At 38.0% G+C, this 20,739-nt stretch overlaps 1 protein-coding gene across 11 annotated transcripts in view; it reads left to right on the top strand.

Moving 5' to 3' along the window:
• Nucleotides 1-20,739, top strand: part of LOC117409598 (LIM and calponin homology domains-containing protein 1-like) — a 133,001-nt gene that overhangs the window by 72,601 nt on the left and 39,661 nt on the right. For 8 of the 11 annotated variants that reach the window (XM_034015874.3, XM_059006454.1, XM_059006455.1 and 5 more), the window contains exons 7-12: nt 5,862-6,057; nt 12,283-12,535; nt 13,769-14,041; nt 15,794-16,105; nt 18,305-18,574; nt 19,325-19,594. In XM_034015874.3, coding sequence (XP_033871765.3) covers nt 5,862-6,057; nt 12,283-12,535; nt 13,769-14,041; nt 15,794-16,105; nt 18,305-18,574; nt 19,325-19,594 — 1,574 coding nt within the window. Of the gene's footprint in view, nt 1-890; nt 5,503-5,861; nt 6,058-12,282; nt 12,536-13,768; nt 14,042-15,793; nt 16,106-18,304; nt 18,575-19,324; nt 19,595-20,739 lie in introns of those variants that run through there. The other 3 variants (XM_059006456.1, XM_034015876.3, XM_034015877.3) reach the window with 3 other exon arrangements.

Raw genomic sequence — 20,739 nt, 5'->3', positions numbered from 1 at the left:
TTAATTTTGTATTTTTTTTAACATTTTCTGTGATTAAGCAAAACAAAATCTCATTACCGTAACCAATTCATTTTACATTAAAAACATAGAATTATATATTTCTTTGGCAATTTTGTGATAAAATTACTTCTAACAAGTTATTTTCTTAAACATATCAACAATTATTCATGTATTTTTAAATAAATATAAAAAATATCCACACTTGTCTCATTACCATAATATGACACATTTATCAGATGTCTTCTTTTGTTTTACTTACTTGTTTAATTATGGATATTAAAATACACATATGTTGATGTAGAGGAAATCATTTGTATAATACATTTTCCTTGCCAATTTCATATTAGTTTTTAAAACATTACCTCTATTTTAAAAATAGTAGCCTGTTGCGGTAATTATATAAATGTGACGGAGGATGAGATGGTATATTACAGTAATGAGTTCAATATACATTTGACTATTTTAGTAATTTTAATAAATCTCTAAATTATTCAGTGATATTACAATCAAGAGATAAAAGAAGCTGTAATAACAGTATAAAAAATAAACACATAAAACAACAAATGTACTTGTTGTACTTGTTGTACTCAGACTTGGGTTAAAACACATTTGAAAATACTGTTCAAATACTTTAAAGTTCATCAAAGTGAGACCCAAATCATACCTTTAACCAATTACTGTACTATCCATTCAAACTCTCCTGTTCATGATCTTTTCAGCCTTTAAAGGTGAGTTCTGAAGAGGTTGAGAAGATCATGAACAGGTGAGTTTGAGTTCAAATAGATGGTAATAGGTAGAAGTGTAATTGAAGATCTTCCCTTGATAAATAGGGGTAAATACAATCTTAAAAGTATTTGAACAGTATTCACAAATGTATTTACCAAAGTCTGAGTACATTTGTCTTTTAATTTTTATTTTTTATGCTGTTATTATAGCTTGTTTTTTTCTCTTCATTGTCATACAGTATTTGAACGTCTAGTACTAATTCATTTCACTATAACCTATGTGAAAACAACACCTATTCCTCAAAGCAACAAACATTAATTTAACTGTAAACAAAACTGTTTAAAGACAGAAGTAATGCAGTACAGAGAGCACCAAATCTAACTGTGAGATCTCCTAACCCCATGTTCAATATAATTCCAGATCACTGAGCCTTGTATTGATGTTTAGCCCAAATTTCAGGTAAAACACAGAAGTGCCTGGCTGAAGATGAAGCAGGTAAAGGTTCAGGAATTATATCTGTTATGTCCTCTCTATAGTACCAGATTTTATCAACAGGGAATTTTAAACTGGGATTGAAGAATCTGTTATCTCCAGCCTGGCTCACTGCATCAGCTTCAGGTGATGGTGGTGTAATATTTAGAATGGCATTTAGATTTTTTTTTCTTCTCATAATAGCGCGCTGAATTTTCCCTCCATTTCTTCTGCTTTTGATGATCTTTTTTTTGTATTTCTTTGGCTGATTTTAAAAGTCCATTGTGCTTTCTTCTTTGGTATCTAAAAATAGTTTTTAAAAAATAAATAATGTTAGACTGCTTTGTTTGTTTTTTTGTTAACATTTTAGATTAGAGTGCAAATAGATTTATGGCATGTTATTAACAAAACCGTAACGGCCTCTGATGTTGGAAGTAAATCATATATTATATATACGGGTCATTCTCCAGTTCTGTGTACCAATAGGCACTGTAACATTTGATCGAGAGTATCTATATTATTAAACAAATATATATTGTTCTAAAATATTGTATGTGTTTTGGACATTGCATACACATAAAAACATAAACTGTAAATTTCGACCATGTGTTCCTACTTTTGGCACAAAGAACTGGAGAATGATCCATATACAGTGCCGTGAAAAAGTATTTCCCCCCTGTCTGATTTTCTGCATTTTTGCAAATTTTTGACACTGAATGTTATCAGATCTTCAACCAAAACCTAATGTTAGATAAAAGGGCCCTGATTGAACAAATAACACAAAAATTTGATACATATTTCATTTATTTATTAAAGAAAGTTGTGCAACACCCAATGCCCCCGTGTGAAAAAGTAATCGCCCCCTTAGACTCAATAACTGGTTACGCCACCTTTAGCAATAACTGCAACCAAACGCTTCCTGTAGTTGTTGATTAGTCTCTCACAGCGCCGTGGAGGCCCACTCCTCCATGCAGAACTGCTTCAACTCAGTGACATTTGTGGGTTTTCGAGCATGAACTGCTCGTTTCAGGTCCTGCCACAACATCTCAATGGGGTTTAGGTCTGGACTTTGACTAGGCTTGTAACCAGGAGGTCCCCAGTTCAAATCCCACCTCAGCCACCGACTCATTGTGTGACCCTGAGCAAGTCACTTAACCTCCTTGTGCTCCATCTTTCGGGTGAGACGTAATTGTAAGTGACTCTGCAGCTGATGCATAGTTCACACACCCTAGTCTCTGTAAGTCGCCTTGGATAAAGGCGTCTGCTAAATAAACAAATAATAATAATTTTTGAATTCAGGACATTCAGCAATTCAAGACTAATGTATTTTTACCTGTGGAACTAAAGCTGTCAATATTCCGCCATCTTGTATGACAAGCTACATGACAAGCTACGTCACTTAAACCTGCTTCACCACTGGTTGACACCCTTATGACTAATCGGTCTCAGTCAGTCTTGGTCGGCAACCGCCGCACACAGACAGACTGATCACATCTGAACGAAACTGCGTCTGAAAAAGATTCAACATGTTCAATCTTCAAATCTTGGTTTCAAGGGCACGCACACTGATACGATTCATCCAAACTCTGTACGGCCAGATGAGATGAGTCGGGACGGCTTGAGCCGGGCTGTGTGCGGCGGGCTTTACACTGCTCAAGTAACAACAAGCAAATGAGTGAAGCACAAAATCATTTAGTGTCTCGTATCTCTGAGTTTACAGTGCCTATAGAAAGTCTACACCCACTTTCAAAATGTTCACATTTTGTTGCCTTATAGCCTGGAATTAAAATGCTTTAAAATAGTTTTTTTTTTCATTTATCTACACATCCTACCCCACAACTTCCAAGTGAAAAAAAAATTCTAGAAATTTGTAGAAAATAAAAACTGAAATAGCTTGGTTGGATAAGTGCCCACCCCCCTTGTAATAGCAATCCTGAATTAGCTCATGTGTAACCAATTGCCTTCAAAATCACACACCAAGTTAAGTGGCCTCCACCTGTGTTAAATAGTAGTGATTAACATGATTTCAGGATAAATTCAGCAGTTCCTGTAGGTTTCCTTTGCTGGGTAGTGCATTTCAAAGCAAAGACTCAACCATGAGCACCAAGGCGCTTTCAAAAGAACTCCGGAACAAAGTTGTTGAAAGGCACAGACCAGGGGATGGGTATAAAAAAATATCAAAGGCCTTGAATATCCCTTGGAGCACGGTAAAGACCATTATTAAGAAGTGGAAGGAGTATGGCACCAAGAAGACCCTGCATAGATCAGGCCATCCCTACAAACTGGATGACCGAGCAAGAAGGATACTGATCAGAAAGGCTACCAAGAAGCCAATGGCAACTTTGCAAGAGCTACAGGCTTTTATGGCCAAGACTGGTCAAAGTGTGCACATGACAACAATATCCCAAGCACTCCACAAATCTGGCCTGTATGGTAGGGTGGCAAGAAGGAAGACATTACTCAAGAAAGCCCACCTTGAATTCCGTTTGAAGTATGCAAAAAAACCTCAGGAGATTCTGTAGCCATGTGGCAAAAAGTTTTGTTGTCTGACGAAACTAAAATGGAACTTTTTGGCCTAAATGCAAAGTGTTGTGTTTGGGGCAAACCCAACACAGCACATCACCCAAAGAACACCATCCCTACTGTGAAGTATGGTGGTGGCATCATCATGTTATGGGGATGTTTCTCATCGGCAGGGACTGGGGCACTTGTCAGGATAGAAGGGAAAATGAATGGAGCAAAGTACAGAGAAGTCCTTGAGGAAAACCTGCTGCCCTCTGCAAGGAAGCTGAAACTGGGACGGAAGTTCACCTTTCAGCATGACAACGACCCAAAGCACACAGCCAACGCTACACTGGAGTGGCTAAGGAACAAAAAGGTAAATGTCCTTGAGTGGCCCAGTCAGAGCCCTGTCCTAAATCCAATTGAAAATTTGTGGCATGATTTGAAGATTGCTGTCCATCAATGCTCCCCAAGGAACTTGACAGAGCTTAAACAGTTTTGTAAAGAAGAATGGTCACCTATCCCAACAGACTCGCAGCTGTAATTGCTGCCAAAGGTGCTTCCACCAAGTATTAACTGAGGGGGGTGGAGACTTATCCAATTATGATCTTTCAGTTTTGTATCTTTTAATGTATCATTTTTTTCTCAATAAAAACTTTTTTCACCTTAACAGTGTTGGGTATGGTGTGTAGATAAGTGGAAAAAAAATCCTCATTTAAATGCATGAAACTCTGAGGCACTGACACAACAAAATGTGAACAAAGTTTAATGGGGTGTAGACTTTCTATAGGCACTGTAGTTTACCAGGTACATCTGGTAATAAGGAAGCAATATTCTTAAAAAAAAAAAAAAAAAAAAGCTAAGAAAAATTGTACTATGAAACGCACAACCTTTCAACAAAATGTATCAATTGTGTTTATTTATGTGTAATGCAGTAGATGTTTTAGTAATAAAAGTGCTGCTTAATATTACTGTATAACCTTTTTATGGCACAAAAATTACACTGCGTTCTGTACACTTTAAGACAATACCAAACCGCATTAAAAGCATAAGGTACTGGGGCACAACATTACCATTGAAGATGTCATGTTAAAGTGTTATTCATAAACCTGTCTCCAATTTGTTTGCTTTTAGATATATAGACAAGATTTATTTGGAACAATTGCAGTTATTTTTACTTTATTTATTTATTTATTTGTTTGTTTATTTATTTATTTGTCTGCTCATACTATTGTAACTAATGTTAACGCGTACATTTATACAAGGGATGTATTATAGCAGTGTGACTAGGCTGAATTCCACTGACCTTTCTTGAGCTAGCGTTTCAGTGTTTTAGTATGGGCTCTTGCACTGGAAAGAATTCTCAATCACAGAGTTGTCAAAGAGCCATTGTTCTCTGTGCTCTGACCATGTGGGTCAGCTACAAGTGCCTTCGTATCCTCCAGGGCCAAGAGCTGGCGAGGAGACTGGACTGGGCTGAGTTTCCTCCGAGGATCATGAAGCATTCTTGCATATTTATTCATTGCTGATTACCTCGCAGAAGAGATTCTTCTTTCATAGCAGGAATTTCTGAGGAACAAGCAGGCTGATGGACACACTGCCTCATTATATCCCAATAGACCCTGGGCATTGACTCCTGTATTGGAGTAGGACCTGCTACTCAGGGAGACTGACTGGGACCCGTGTGGAATTGTTTCATCCAAAAACCATAATGAATTATCTATAAACTGAATACCTTGTGCTGAATTGTTGCTTTTCAATCGGCTCAGCCTGTGTACAGTTGACACCATGATTCGTGAACAGGTAGCTGGTGATGCATCTTTTTCTGGAATTTGTTACTAGATTAGCATGTATTTGTACAGCTTGTTGGATTGATTTATTTGGTAAGTGCTGTTTGTCAGGATACAGTATTGCTGGCTTTGTTTCATTGTTTTGTCACTGTTTATCAGATTTGTTTTAAATTATTTGAATAAGAAATTCACTGTTACTATGATTTATTATATTTTACTGGATACTGGAGCGTATTTCTGGTGTAATGTATTTATTTTATCCTGGATACTCTCCTCAAGAATGTTCCAGAGCCACCTGATACAGTGTTAAATATCAATATGGAAGTATAAAAATTGTTTGTAATTTTTTTGTTTTTGTTTCAACACGGGTAGGAGGCTGAAGACCTAGAAAGCCCCAAACGCAGTATTCGTGACAGCGGCTACATAGACTGCTGGGACTCGGAGCGCAGTGATTCACTCTCGCCACCCCGGCACGGCAGAGACGACTCCTTTGACAGCCTGGATTCGTTCGGATCACGCTCGCAGCAGACTCCCTCTCCCGATGTGGTGATCCGGGGCAGCAGCGATGGTGAGTACCTGCAGGGTTCACACCACAGTATTGCACTGTTCACCCTGCTGCATTGCTGCACATTTAAAAACTGGCTGCACATAGCTTCGTGCAGTGCGAGGGCTTCCCCAAAGGCATGTGAAAGCCATTATACAAATAACTGAATTTAAAAAAACAGGTAATTTAATTTGTTGTAAGGTTATTGTTGTATTTTTATTACTGGATTTTTGGTAATGTTTACTGTGTAGACTTGTCACTTAATGTATGTACGCTTGAATGGAAGTTTAGGTTGTGTCTGTTTTTTTTTTTTTTTGACAGATGTATCAGATTAGCATTTTACACAAAACAATGTTGTTGGATATATTTCTTTAGGAATGTTATCAGAACAATATATACATTGTGATTCCCATACATGAATATAAAGGACTTTTATACCAAAACAAGACAATGTATTCTATTATGGAGGGAATGTGAATACACTAGTTAAAACTGTGAGATTTCTGTAAGAGTGGTGACTTAATTATTTCCTTAGTACATATTTCCTTCCCATTTTTCCCCTATACAATAAGGACTGTGTGTTATGCAGTATATTGTAGCTATGTGGAAGTTAGCTAACATTAATATTGGTTTTAATTAATGTGGCGTTTTCTTTAAGGGAATCCAGAATAAAGAGTCTTCGGTTAATTTCAAGGCTGTTGTGATGAAAGATGTGTCCAGTGTGTTAGCATTTTACCTCCCAAAGTTTGTTGACTCTTATTTTTTTAAATCAAGTTTTTTGCTGCACACTGGTTATCAAATGACATTTCATATCTAAACATGGCTAAACCATGAAACGCCAGTCTAACACCTCCCAGAGCTTTCATTGGTACTGCTGTCTAACATTCAAAAGCCCATTGGTAGACTCGCTCCTTTCTGTATGATGTGTGTTAAACTACACATGCATGTGTCAGGAATAGAATTCCACATTTCCCTTTATTTTTTTACAGCTTTTCCTCAGTTAAAAGTGCATGCATGTTTGATATGCCAGGATTTTTTGAAGCATCAATAACCTTTTATTTTTGTGTGGTACTTCAATAGAGGTGAACCCTTGGCTGTATAAGACCAATGAGTGAATTCAGTATATATTACCAACATGTCTGATAGCATGATAAGGAATTTGTTTATTTCTTTCTCTTTCCCTAAAATAACAATTGATTCAGTGATGAGAACATGCTGTTGAATACTATGAGTTGCAATATATTATTTGTCTACCATTCTATTACTTATGTATTTTTTTATTTTTTATTTTTTAAAGAAAAACATTTTTCCTAACTGGTTTCAAACCATTAACCAAATGAATGTTGTTTAAAAAATCAAGAAACTTGACTACAAAATATATAGAGCAGTTTGTGCCTCGTTAAGCATTTCAGTGTGGAGTCAAATGTCAGAAAACAATTCAGGCATTGGGTTTTTATGAACCTTACTGTATTGATTCGAATTTCAAGTGACAGCCCGAAATGAAACCCAAACCAGTGCACCAGCCCTTGTCAGAACACACTGCTTTCATTATGAGTCAGTCTCCTGAAACGCTGCCTCTGATGCATGGCGACTTTACCTTGATTCCCTAGTGCATGCGATCATACACTATAATGCATAACAACTAGCACTCACTTAGCAGGCATACAGCAGCTAGAGTATGATAAGCTGTTTGACAGTCTTTGGACTTTCTTTGATCAAAAGTTAGGTACAGAAGCACTTTCCAGACTCGTGTTCAATTGGGTTACTGATCTTGGTGAAGATTTCAAATAGTTAAAGGATTTGAACAGTCTTGGTTATGATAAGACCATATCATATAGCTTAAGGATTTGAACAGTCTTGGTTATGATAAGACCATATCATATAGTTTAAGGTTTTAAACAGTCTTGGTTATGATAAGACCATATCATATAGTTTAAGGTTTTGAACAGTCTTGGTTATGATAAGACCATATCATATAGCTTAAGGTTTTGAACAGTCTTGGTTATGATAAGACCATATCATATAGCTTAAGGTTTTGAACAGTCTTGGTTATGATAAGACCGTATCATATAGTTTAAAGTTTTAAACAGTCTTGGTTATGATAAGACCATATCATATAGTTTAAGGTTTTGAACAGTCTTGGTTATGATAAGACCATATCATATAGTTTAAGGTTTTAAACAGTCTTGGTTATGGTAAGACCGTATGTTCAGGTTTGATGAGACCTTTGGCTGATCTCTAAAAATAGATGCATTCACAGCCAGCCTTGCCTTTTTTAAAATCTTGTAGCAAACAGTATTTTTAGGTAAGATGTGGGGATTTTTTTTTTGGCTATACACCTTTAAACATATTCAGCTTTGTTATTTATGATGGTATGTGTTGCTGGAGTACAACGGCATTATACCATCATAAACAGCAACGCTGCATTTAAAATAAAGATTTATTGGCAACAAAGGGTTAAAAATAGTTAGGGGATAGTTATAAATAGTATGGCTGATTTACAATGCAATAGCGTTCTCTACAGAACTCTTAATTGTAATCTCAGTGTAGTTGAATGCAAAGACATTTTCTGAGGTCTCCAGAAACCTGCTGGGTATTTTGACAGCTATGCATCTATAATCAGTTTTCTTTTTATATAACAGAAGGTTTTTTTTTTTTTAACATGCTTTAAGTGAGGCTGTTTATGTAGAGAAAAACTGGAGAATGCAGACATTGCTTTAATAACATCCGGCATTTCACTTTCACTTCAACAGGGAAAACAACTGCACTAAAGGAACAATAAACTTGAAAAGCTTGAAAAGTTTTGCACACCCCAGGAATAGAATAAGCTAAATCTTTTTGGAACAGCTTTTAGATTCCTTATCTCTTGTCTGAGTACTTTTGTTTTTGTATGCTTAACAACTGTGTCTGATCTGGAGGATGTGACCCAGAGTCAAGTACAGACGCAGACAAAACCACAAAGAAAGTGATTTCTAATTGTTCTATTGAAAGATATAAAGTAGAGATTCAGCTTTATAATAGAACAACAAATTATTACATAACATGCATAAAATGAAAAATAACATGCAAAAACTAATTTCATACTATTGACAAAAGTATTTGGGCACCCTTACATTAGTGTTTTATGTGCCCACCCTTTTCTTCCTTTACAGCTTGCAGTCTTTTTTTTTTTGTATTTTGAAACCAGTTCCTGGCATCTTTCCGGAGATATTTTTGCCCATTCTTCAACACGTACAGCTTTGACTTCTGCAATCGATTTTGGTTTACTTTTTGAAACAGCAGCCTTCAAGTCAATCCTCAACATCTTGATGGGATTCAAGTCTGGGGACTGAGATGGCCAATCCATAACTGTAATCTTCTTTCTTTCAGAAATTCCTTTGTAGACTTTGCAGAATGCTTAGGGTCATTATCCTGCTGGAATACAAACTCCTGTCCAGTAAGCCTCTAGCACTGGGTAACAAATGAGAGTGCACATTTTGCAGTATTCATTGTTCCTTCTACAATACAAAGGTCACCAGTGCCATTACCCATTTATACAGTTGGGTTTTTACTGGAGCAATCTAGGTAAAGTACCTTGCTCAAGGGTACAGCAGCAGTGTCCCCTACCTGGGACTGAACCCACAACCCTCCGGTCAAGAGTCCAGAGCCCTAACCACTGCTACTCCACACTGCTGCCCTGTTAAGGTATCGTTGAATTGTTCGCTTGTGAATTTCTTGACCATCTTCTCTCAATTCTTGTGTCAGATCTTTTGCAGTAATCCGAGGATTTTGCCGGGCTGCTTGAACGATTCTTCTTTCAGATTTTGCAGAAATCTTTCTTGGTCTTCCACACCTGGAGCTAGTTGCAGTAGTTCCTATTCTCCTGTGTTTGTCAATAATACCCCACACAGTGCTTTTCAATAAACTGAGTCTTTCTGCTATTTTTCTGGTAGTTTCTCATTTTTCGTTTAGTTGTATCACTGCCATTTTGGGATCATTGATGTACTTTTTAATTTTAACCATTTTTGTTGCTTTTTTTAATCACAAATTTCCAGTTTATTTTTCAGCACTTGATTATGTGTTTATGTTATAATTATCATCAGATGTTGGTTTTCAATCATGATAATTGTCAATAATTAGCAACGAATGGGTTTCATACAAAATATGTTGATTGCACAAATAAGTATGAAATTTGTTTTTTTGCATGTTATGTTTAATTTTGTGCATGTTATGTAATAATTTGTTGTATTATAAGCTGAAGACCTACTTTAATTTATGTCTTTCAATAGAACAAATAGAAGTTATAGAAATCACTTTCTTTGTGTTTTTCTTTTTTCTTTAACTGTCCAAATACTTTTGTCTGTGACTGTATAGATTTGGTCACTTTTGTCATTAATTTTTTCACTGGAAGGCTGATTTTAAAACATGATGTTTATATGCAATGGAAAGTAGATCCCTCCATTTAGATTGTAGTCCTCTCTGTATATCTTAAAGGAGGTTTTTGGTTTCCTATTTATTTTTTTATTTGTGGTGCGCCCAGGGCCGTATTAACGCATAGGCAAACTAGGCATGTGCCTAGGGCCTGATCTCAAGGGGGGGTGGGGGGGGGGCTTGGAACTGGAAAAACTTCACTCACTGACATTCGAACCGTGGCATGCATCTCAAAATCAAATTGTTCTGACAGGTGTTACGCAGATTTCTGTACCATTACCCCATATAATTCTGTATCCCCACATTATTCCATGCTTGTGCAGATGCAGTTTTGAAAAGATTGCTGGATGTGCACGTGCAATATTTCTGTGCCCAAGCCCCGTTGTGTTCTCCATTGAGTTCTGCTGCAGCTTGCAACAAATATTGTAAACAAAACAAAAATAATTCTGTGATAAAATAAAGCTGCACATTTAACAATACTGTTTTTCTAGATATACAGTATGTTAAGCCTCCTGCGTTGCTCAATACACGAAACCCTTGATTAAAGTAACCTTATACAACTTTTTTTTCTTTTAAAACACATTTTCATTGTATTACATGTTACATGAAATACTGTTCAGAAAAATCAAGCGTTAACGTCACGGCCGACGCGTAAAAACAAATGCTGTCTATTTATTTCTCGTTTGTGAAATAAAACCTCAGCAAATACATTGTCTAAATGATAAAGTGGAACAGGTTTCATTCGGGACTGTAGTATGTGCCTGCCTATAATTACATGTTTAGCAGTACAGCTGAATAGTTTAGGAAGTGCAGTTATTGTGGAAGATATTTGGAAGATTTATTCATTAAAAAGATTTACACTAGGGACCCGTAAAAAAAAAAAAAAAAAACTGGACATATATTCAGTGAGTCATCCCCAGTTGCATTAGAAGTGTTGGACTTGTATGAATATGATTGTTGTGTATTCCAGTAACTTAAACAGGTACTGTCTTCACTGGATGTGATAGTCATATCACGTGACCAACCTGTACTACAGTAAATCAAAATGTCCTTTTTCTCTTCATGATTTTCTCTAGGGTTGTGACAGCATAGGGTGATATTATACATACTATATGTAAAAACATTCAAGACAATGCAACATACATCTCATGGTTATGTAACTCTCTCTCTTATTTTGATGGAACCAGGCTGGGCAAGTAAGTATTTTACTGGATGCCAACGGAATCCAAGACATCTGGCAGACATATTAAACCCAACTGTGTTTTTATGAAAATACATTTTGAACTTTGCAGCTAGGGTCAGCCAGGTGTAATTGGTCAAATTATAAATGGTGTGAAATAGCTTTAAACCTGGACAATCAAATCCTTGTGCTGTAAGATATATAAACAGATTCATTTTTGGAGGCCAAATACCTGGCTTTAGCAAGCAACTTACTGAAGTTAGTAATACCACACTGATTTCAAATGCCAGGAAGGAAGATTATTTATAAAATGCGGTTCGTTTTAAGTCTAACTGTCATTTTTGGAGCAGACCACTGAAACATTCATCCTCAGATCAGGTGTTGCAGTTCCAATCCACTTTTATTTGCTGTTTCACAAGAATTGGGCAGACAATAAACTTTTAGTGATGATGATTTGTGACAAAATGATGCCACCTGCTAAGCACCAGTAAACTTTCGGCATATTACAAGTGCTGCTGTGGTGTAATTTTTTACTTAAATGTGGACCAGCTTAGTATAATTACATGTATCCTGCAGACACCATGTTGCATCTATTACAAGACAAAAGCAGATGGAGGGGTCTGCTTTAACTTTCTGGAGTCCTGTGTTTGTCTCTTTAGGTCGCGGTAGTGATTCTGAATCAGATGTGCCACACAGGAAGATGCCGGACACGAGGAAAGATGACATGTTGGCACGGAGGACATCTTGCAACGAGCCGAGATCGGCAATGCCCTTCAATCAGTACCTGCCAAACAAGAGCAACCACTCGGCCTACGTCCCCACACCTCTGCGCAAGAAGGCGGCAGACGGGGAGGAGTTCCGCAAGAGCTGGAGCACCGCCACGTCGCCCATCGGGGGAGAGCGGCCCTTCAGGTAATAACCCAGCGATGGACTTCAAGATGTGCAAACAATGTGCCTGCTAGAATGCATATGAACCTATGGCAGCTATTGCTGGTATAAATATTGGGTTTGCTGCAGAGATTATCAAGGGTTACATTTCGTGTTCTTTGTTATTGTTAACCACTGGAATGTACACAACACAGTAATGATGCGTAACACTTTAATCTTTGTCCAGTGACTTCTCAGGGGAATAATACAGGCAGTGGAAAGTGGTGAATGATTTCAAAAGAAAAAGTAATTGTTTATATTGGTGCTGAAAGATCGTTTTCTGGAGAGTCCTGCTGATTGCTATGCCATACGCTTCGTCTCCAGAGCAGTGAACTGAACCATTAACCTGGGTTTGTTTTTGATTTTTTTTTTTAGCTGCTAGTATTATTACAAGGTACTTAGTTATTTCTTTTCCAGATATTTGATTAAGAAAAACAATCCACCTTTCGATGGCGGTGGTGTTATAGTACGTGGCGCATTGCTAATGATGTAGGTCCTTTTCAGACACTCCCTATAGTGTTTCATGTAATAATGTGAATACATTTATTGTAGTTACTCAAGTCAATGCGGTTTTGAGAAATGGTTTAATATAAAGAAAAATAAAGGGACAAAAAAGGATACTGTTCATACCCAGTTTTTGTTCTGTAGTGCTTGAGCATTTTTTAAAGTTTTTATAAATTTAAAAGCCTCACTGCTTTTTCTCTCAATTGTTGCAATGTAGTGAGCTTTTATTTTACAATATTCAGAAGAAACTAAAGGAAAACAAAAATATTTGTTTTGTATTTTTTGTTTTTTCATTGACAGCCGGGGCTAGTCTTGAATCTAATATCAGAAAAAAATCTGCCTTACCAGCAGCAATTCCACTCAAATTTGTCACATTTTATATAAGATATTTGATATACTACCTTTGTCAATTCTAGCTATAGGGGATACATCATACAGTAATTGAGCTTCCATCTGCTCAGTTATTTGGGACAGATTATCTTGCATATGGATGAAAACTAATTAATAATGGCCTTGTAGTTTCCTGTGTTATTGATCAGTCTCACACCTTGAAGTCTGGGCCGCTACCCAAGCCCTTGAAAAGGCCCCAATCCAGTCATTTTCTATACTTTTGGCTTCTGGCTCAACCCTAACTATCTTATCCATATCTGTCTTTAGATTATTTTTTTATTGATATGGTGACTGCCATGTGAATTGTATTGTATAACCTAATAGCCACCCCGAAACAATCGAGGAAGAAAACTGTGAAGATGATGGCAGGGCACCATGCAAGAGACGTGGAGGGCCAGAGGATGACCCCAGAGCAGTGACGTCTCGGGTAGATAACATTCAGTGTCAAGAAATCGGACAAAGCCAGTCCCAAACTGATGGGCCGAAAAAGAGCCTACAGCACATGTGGGAGGGAAAGGATGAGGAGGAAGTGAAAAGGCTGCAGAGGCTTGAGAAGGCTGGGATCAGGGTCTTGCCTGCATCGGTGCGCTACAGCAGGTTAGCTGAATGATTCTAAGGTGCCCTGTCGACCGCTTACACTTGGTGTGGTGGTACTGTAGTTGATGTGGCTGCTTGGTGTGTAGTTTGAGTTTCGTGTTAACAAGGTACAATGGCAATGCTTTATTTAAGCATCATACAGTGCTTTTTAAAATTCTGCATTAATTCATCACTGAGGGCAAAATTCTAATTGCTGGAGGGAGGGAGGGGTTGTCGGTAGTCTGAAGAGGCAATGTTTCCCTCCAACCAAGTTCACTGAACTGTGCTCTTTCAGTTAATAAGCTATTCTGAATGGAATTGAATACAGAATAAACTGTAGCTGTAAATCAACTGATACACTAATCTACCCACATGTGGTTGGTCAATGTGCATGATGGTGTGAACTACAGTACACAAGTAATCCAAAAGGCAGCATGATATAGTAAATTAGCTGTCAATTAAAGAAGAGTAAACTCGATTTTCTTAATACATGACCTACAGCTAACAGTCAAGAATCTCAATTGCATAGTAATAAAGTAATGCTTCATTAAATTAGCGCTACTGGTATTATGCAAACAGATTTAAAAACATGGGCAAATCTATGTGCACAGGAAAAGGTTTGTTTCCGGTTTAGTTAGATTCCAGAAGTAAATGTGACGTGGTGAGATGAAGCCTATGTGTCTGAGCACTGAGCTCTAAATAGATTATGCAAGGCTGCAAGTTTTATTCTAGGTTTATTCTTAAACTCTTATGTTGTAATGTAGCTATTTATTTGGGAATGCACCCATCTTTTACATTCACACACACACATATATATTAAAGCCTGTTGTAGCAATATTTTAACAACTGCATGCAGGTCAATCCTCCAGGCCTAGCCCAGTTACAGCTGGGATCACTTGGAGTGCTTTGGGCACCTGATTGACGATTCTTTTCTGCATTTAATAAAAGAGAAATTCTGAAATGCCAAAAAAAAAAAACAAGTGCAAGCAAGGACTTAAACTAAGAATAAATAAATAGAAAATCCAACCAGCAAATGATTCTCAAAACCATAACAAGTGATTCCATGTAATGAAATGAAAATATTATGGTTGTACACACAATACCATACCTAAAATATTCACATGAATGTAGCTGCCACAGTAAACATGCACACAATTGCATCTTTCACAAGAAAACTACAAAGAAATAAGACCTGATTTAAACCAGGAAAAAAAAGTTTCAGAATATCTGAAAGATTCCTAATATTTCTTCTTGCTTGTAAGTTTTTAGTTTCTTTGTTTTCACGTTCATAGTTATTACTATTCAGGAACACTTGTCTTAATGCATAGAATAATAAGAGTCTATGGTTGGCAAAAGGTTAAAAAAAAAAAAGTCTTCTATGGTTCCACCGAGGGGTTTTTATGTCTAGACTTGTAATGGTTTTGGCATGATTTAATAGGCCATAAAAATTAAATATAGCTTCATTTTAAACAAAAGACATGAATTAGATACAACCAGCAACACCTTGGGCACTGGGATTTGACATTTGGCCAGACAAACAGGAATTTCTCTGACTCGCATTTGGAAGCCTGTGTTTTAATTTATCGCACCCGAGTGCAACTGGGTGGTTTGCCGGAATTTCGCCTGGTAACCTGATTTGGAGTGAAGTTGAGTGGCTCTGACTTACAGCTCGGTTTTCTTTTCTTGGGGATGTTTTCTACTAACAGCATGAACAGTACATGCATTTCAGCCCAGTGTGGAATAAAATCTACCTTTCAACCCTCTGCGTGTCAGCCCAAAGCCAGCTAGTGAAGAAAGCCAGCCCGCCCCTCCGGATATAATCCTCCGTCGAGAGAACGACTTTCTAAAGTCCCAGCAGGAGAGGGAGTCCGACTCGGAGGAGGAGGAGCAGAGACTGCCAGACATCGAGAAGGACGACCTGGCTTCCAGGAAAGCCAGAATGAACCAGCTCAAACCCAAAGTTCCACACAACCAGTTTTTGCCAATGCCGTGCTCAAAGAGTGAAGAAAAATGGGAGAACATCAAGAAAGCCACCCACCGCGTTACAAGCAGCTCACTAGATAGGCAACTGCAAGGCGTGACCAGGTGCTGCATAGATTTACTTTTCTTCTTGATGTCACACTGGGCTAGATACATTGTAGTTAAGGGGTATTAGTCAGGAATGTTATGACAGTTAACAGCATGCCCACACTTTGGCACCACATTGGGCACAGCCTTGAACCAAGCCTGGGGTTACAAATTTCGAATTGAATACTGAGAGAGAGAGAGAGAGAGAGAGAGAGAGAGAGAGAGAGAGAGAGAGAGAGAGAGAGAGAGAGAGAGAGAGAGAGAGAGAGAGAGAGAGAGAGAGAGAGAGAGAGAGAGAGAGAGAGAGAGAGAGAGAGAGAGAGAGAGAGAGAGATGGAGATGTGCTGCAGCCTGTGTGTTGTTGAAAGATAGATCAGTATAGTAGGAAAAATACCACGCCCTAGCAACATGGATACAGACACTCTAAACAAATGCCTTCTCTTTGAAATACGCGAAGGCATAGTAGTCATTGCTAGCACTTGTCTAAACCATTTGTCTAAGCCATAGGAGGCTGGCATGCTGCCAAGGTTGACAACTCTAACTTTACTGCTACTGTATCTGACATCTACAATAGGTGTGAACCAAACCCATTGGTTTTATCATAGTGTTTGACAAGAGTATATACAGCATAAGAAGTAAGTTGTTTAGTTAGTTTGTTTAATAACAAATGCAACAAGGTGTTAAAGTTCATACCAGCATATGAAATGAAAAAATGTAATACCTTATACATAGTGTTCAACATTTTCGGTTTTTATCTTTTAAAAAAAAAATTCTGGGAGTTTATTTTACATATATTCAAAAATAGTTTTTAATTTAAACATCGGTGAAAATCGTGGAACATGTCTCTGTATACATACTTTACATGTGTAATATGATGTGTATCAGTTCTGATTTCTGATTACCAGCAAGTTTAATGTCCATGGCATGTATGATGAAGCAGAATCTGTGCAAGTCGAAGCCACATTTTCCCAAGTTAGCTGGTACTTTTGCGAACATTTGGGCAGTTGCTGTGCTGACGGAATTAGTATCTACAGAAGGTATAAACATGACATCAGCACAAAACAAGCCAGGTTTATTCACCTTGAAATCATAAAAAGAAAATTGACAGAAGTGGGTGGTGCAAGCCGTCGGGAACGTGTCAAAAATCACACTGGACATTTCCATCAATGCGTTCCAACTAAAGCACCACCATATTCTGTCAAATATTTACGATTTAAGATTGTCTCTGTTAGGCAGTGTTTTTAGCTGATGGACAGCACTGTCGCACAGTCACCAATACATACCTCTCTGCAATAAACAATGGATGTCCTGCAAAGCACAGCGCTCTGACAAACTCATTAACACAGTCATTCTGCACTCTCTTTTTGTTAAAGCGTGTGTAAAAGACGCATAACCGGATTGCTTGTGTCTCAGTTCACTTTCTTGTTTTATTTTAATGTGTCGCTTATTTTTCAGTTCTTTTATTGTCAGCGTGAACATGGATCTCAATGCAGCAGTATTTGCAGCGCTATGCATCCTCTGCCTTATCTGACCCACTTCTGCTATTTTTGCTTTTTGTATACTTAGAAACATTCGTTTTCTTTTGAATATTCATGAACAGATTTATGTTTTCTCCCCATTCCTCATCCACTAAAAAATATTATATTTTCAAGTAAGTATTTCTATTTAGTTTCTGATCAAGCTAGTAGTTACTACGCCCAGCAATTGCCACACTAATCAGACTTTGATTGGCCAACATAATCAGACGATAGTGTGTTTCTGAAGTGACATAGAACCACGTTTGAATGTTATTTGATCCTCTGACGTCAAAACGTCTGCTGTATCCTAGGATGTAATGTAGGGCTGCTTATTTCAATGTCGGAGTCAAAATAAAACAGCATTTAAGCCAAAATATTGTGTATTTCCTAGAAAATAGTACCAGGAAGATATTGAATAGTAGACAAAATCAGTTAAAAACTAAACAAAAAAAAATCCTGTAATTTTTGGGTAAAATTCGGAATAAACCGGAAATGCGGGACACTACCTTATAAAGTAGGGACACCAGAAGTACCTGGAACTAATTCTACTTCTTACCTGTCCTCCTTGTCATCATTTTCTGTTTCCTTTTTTCTTCTCCTTTCTTTAAACCCTGTCTTTGAACTAACAAACACATCTATATGTTTTTCAATTTCTTTTCCCCCCTAACTGGACTGGTGTGATTGTTGTTTGTCTGCTCAGTGAGAGTCAGACCCAGGTCCCGTCCCCAGGCCCCAGTGAGATCCTCACGAGGAGGGAGAACCCCTTCCTCAAGCCCCTGCAGAATGACTCTGAGGAGGAGGAGCAGGGGGGGCAGGTGACCGTCCCCAATGTGCAGAGAGATGACCTGGCCAAAAGGAGAGCTCAGGGCGGCCCTGCCCCCTACAGAGAGACCCAGCCCTTTGTAAAGGCCTCCATTACTCAGTCTGACCTGGAGAAATGGGAGAGACTCAAGCTATCCACAGATACCAGGTGGCTGTTCTTTCTCTCCTAAGGAAACGCATGTTTCGGCAGTTGAATTAGAACAGTAAGAAATGAAACATACTATTTTTTCAGCAGATTCATCCACGGGGATGTGGAATTGTTTTGCAGTGTTAATTCTGGTTCTCTCACAATACATTTTTTAATTGATTTATTATAAAATATTTTATATCTGAAAAGCGACATCCATATCATAAATACAAGTGCCTTTATAGTAAATGATAGCTAAACCTAGTGACCCACATTTAATCATCTGCTTTTTATAAAGGATAAAGGAAGAAAGTAAATAGAAAACAGATTAAAAACATCTCATCCTTCTAACCAAAGGCCATTCAGCGATTCTGAGCTCTCGTCTGCCAGTCATTATACTGTACAGATGTTGGAGGAACAAAGTACCATTGAATTATCATCATCAATTACTTCTAACCTGAGAGTTTTGCTTTTCATCACGCTGGTTCATATCTTAGACAAGCATTTGTAACATAATGCTGAGCCCTGAAAGTGAGATGAGGTGTATACCGGCATATGAAATGAACAAATACAATACCTTATAAAGTAGGGATACCAGAAGTACCTGGAACTAATTCTACTTCTTACCTGTCCTTCTTGTCATCATTTTCTGTTTCCTTTTTTCTTCTCCTTTCTTTAAATCCTGTCTTTGAACTAACAAACACATCTATATGTTTTTCAATTTCTTTTCCCCCCTAACTGGACTGGTGTGATTGTTGTTTGTCTGCTCAGTGAGAGTCAGACCCAGGTCCCGTCCCCAGGCCCCAGTGAGATCCTCACGAGGAGGGAGAACCCCTTCCTCAAGCCCCTGCAGAATGACTCTGAGGAGGAGGAGCAGGGGGGGCAGGTGACCGTCCCCAATGTGCAGAGAGATGACCTGGCCAAAAGGAGAGCTCAGGGCGGCCCTGCCCCCTACAGAGAGACCCAGCCCTTTGTAAAGGCCTCCATTACCCAGTCTGACCTGGAGAAATGGGAGAGACTCAAGCTATCCACAGACACCAGGTGGCTGTTCTTTCTCTCCTAAGGAAAAGCATGTTTTGGCAGTTGAATTAGAATAGGAAGAAATTTAATACTTATTTTCTTTCATCAGGTTTATCCAAGGGGGTGTGGATTTTTCCTGTGTTCATTCTGGTTCTCTCACAATATATTTCTAAATTGATTTATTATTAAAAAGCGACATCAGTACCATAAATACAAGTGCCTTTATAGTAAATGATAGCTAAACCTAGTGACCCACATTTTTAATCATCTGCTTTTTATAAAGGATAATAGAAGAAACTAAATGAAAAACAGATTAAAAACATCTCATCCTTCTAACCAAAGCCCATTCAGCGATTCTGAGCTCTCGTCTGCTGGTCATTATACTGTACAGATGTTGGAGGAACAAAGTACCATTGAATTATCATAATCAATTTCTTCTGACCTGAGTGTTTCGTTTTTTGTCACATTTATTCATTTGTAACATATGATGCTGAGCCCTGAAAGTGAGATGAGGTTCCCTATCATTACCTCATGAGTATTTAACCTAGGCCCTGATAACCTGAATACTATATACCAATGCTGCATGTCAGAGCCTGTGACGCAGTCGTGCCTGTCCCCGTGGGCACAACTGGACTGCAGACACAGACTGAACCGGAGCAGCAGAGACAACGAACAGATAAGTATGAAGTTACTTATATCTGCTCAGTCGCTTGTGTAATTACACTAATTAAAGCGTTTTTATTGTTATGTGCTTATAGTAATTACTACTTACACATATTGTGCACTCAGCCATTGTTTTCGTTAGTCCCGGCTCCATCGCCCCTTCCCATGGATCGAACAACCTTAGTCGGTTACTTGTGCTCTCTCAGGCTGCTAGCTTTGTTTGGAGTTTAAAAAATGTTATTTTGTTTTTCTTATGAAAATTATATAAAATTAACGATAATCGAATTGTTAATGTTTTGTGAGAGAATTTGTTTCTGTGTGTATTTTTCTGTTTTTTTTTTCACAGAAATACGAATGCAGCTGCTGGGCTCAGCAGTCCTGCGTTTGACCGAGACGCACACTTTAGGCTAAACTGCTTGCAGTTTCTCCCACAGTGTCTCGTTGCGACATTAGTTGTGCTTGCAGAATTATTGTGAAGACTGTTAGGGCTCTAACAGTAGGCT

The sequence above is a fragment of the Acipenser ruthenus genome, chromosome 2, assembly GCF_902713425.1.
Source record: "Acipenser ruthenus chromosome 2, fAciRut3.2 maternal haplotype, whole genome shotgun sequence".
Taxonomy (NCBI): Eukaryota; Metazoa; Chordata; class Actinopteri; order Acipenseriformes; family Acipenseridae; genus Acipenser; species Acipenser ruthenus.
Note: the sequence above shows the minus strand (reverse complement) of the source record. Positions and strands in the feature narration are given on the sequence as shown.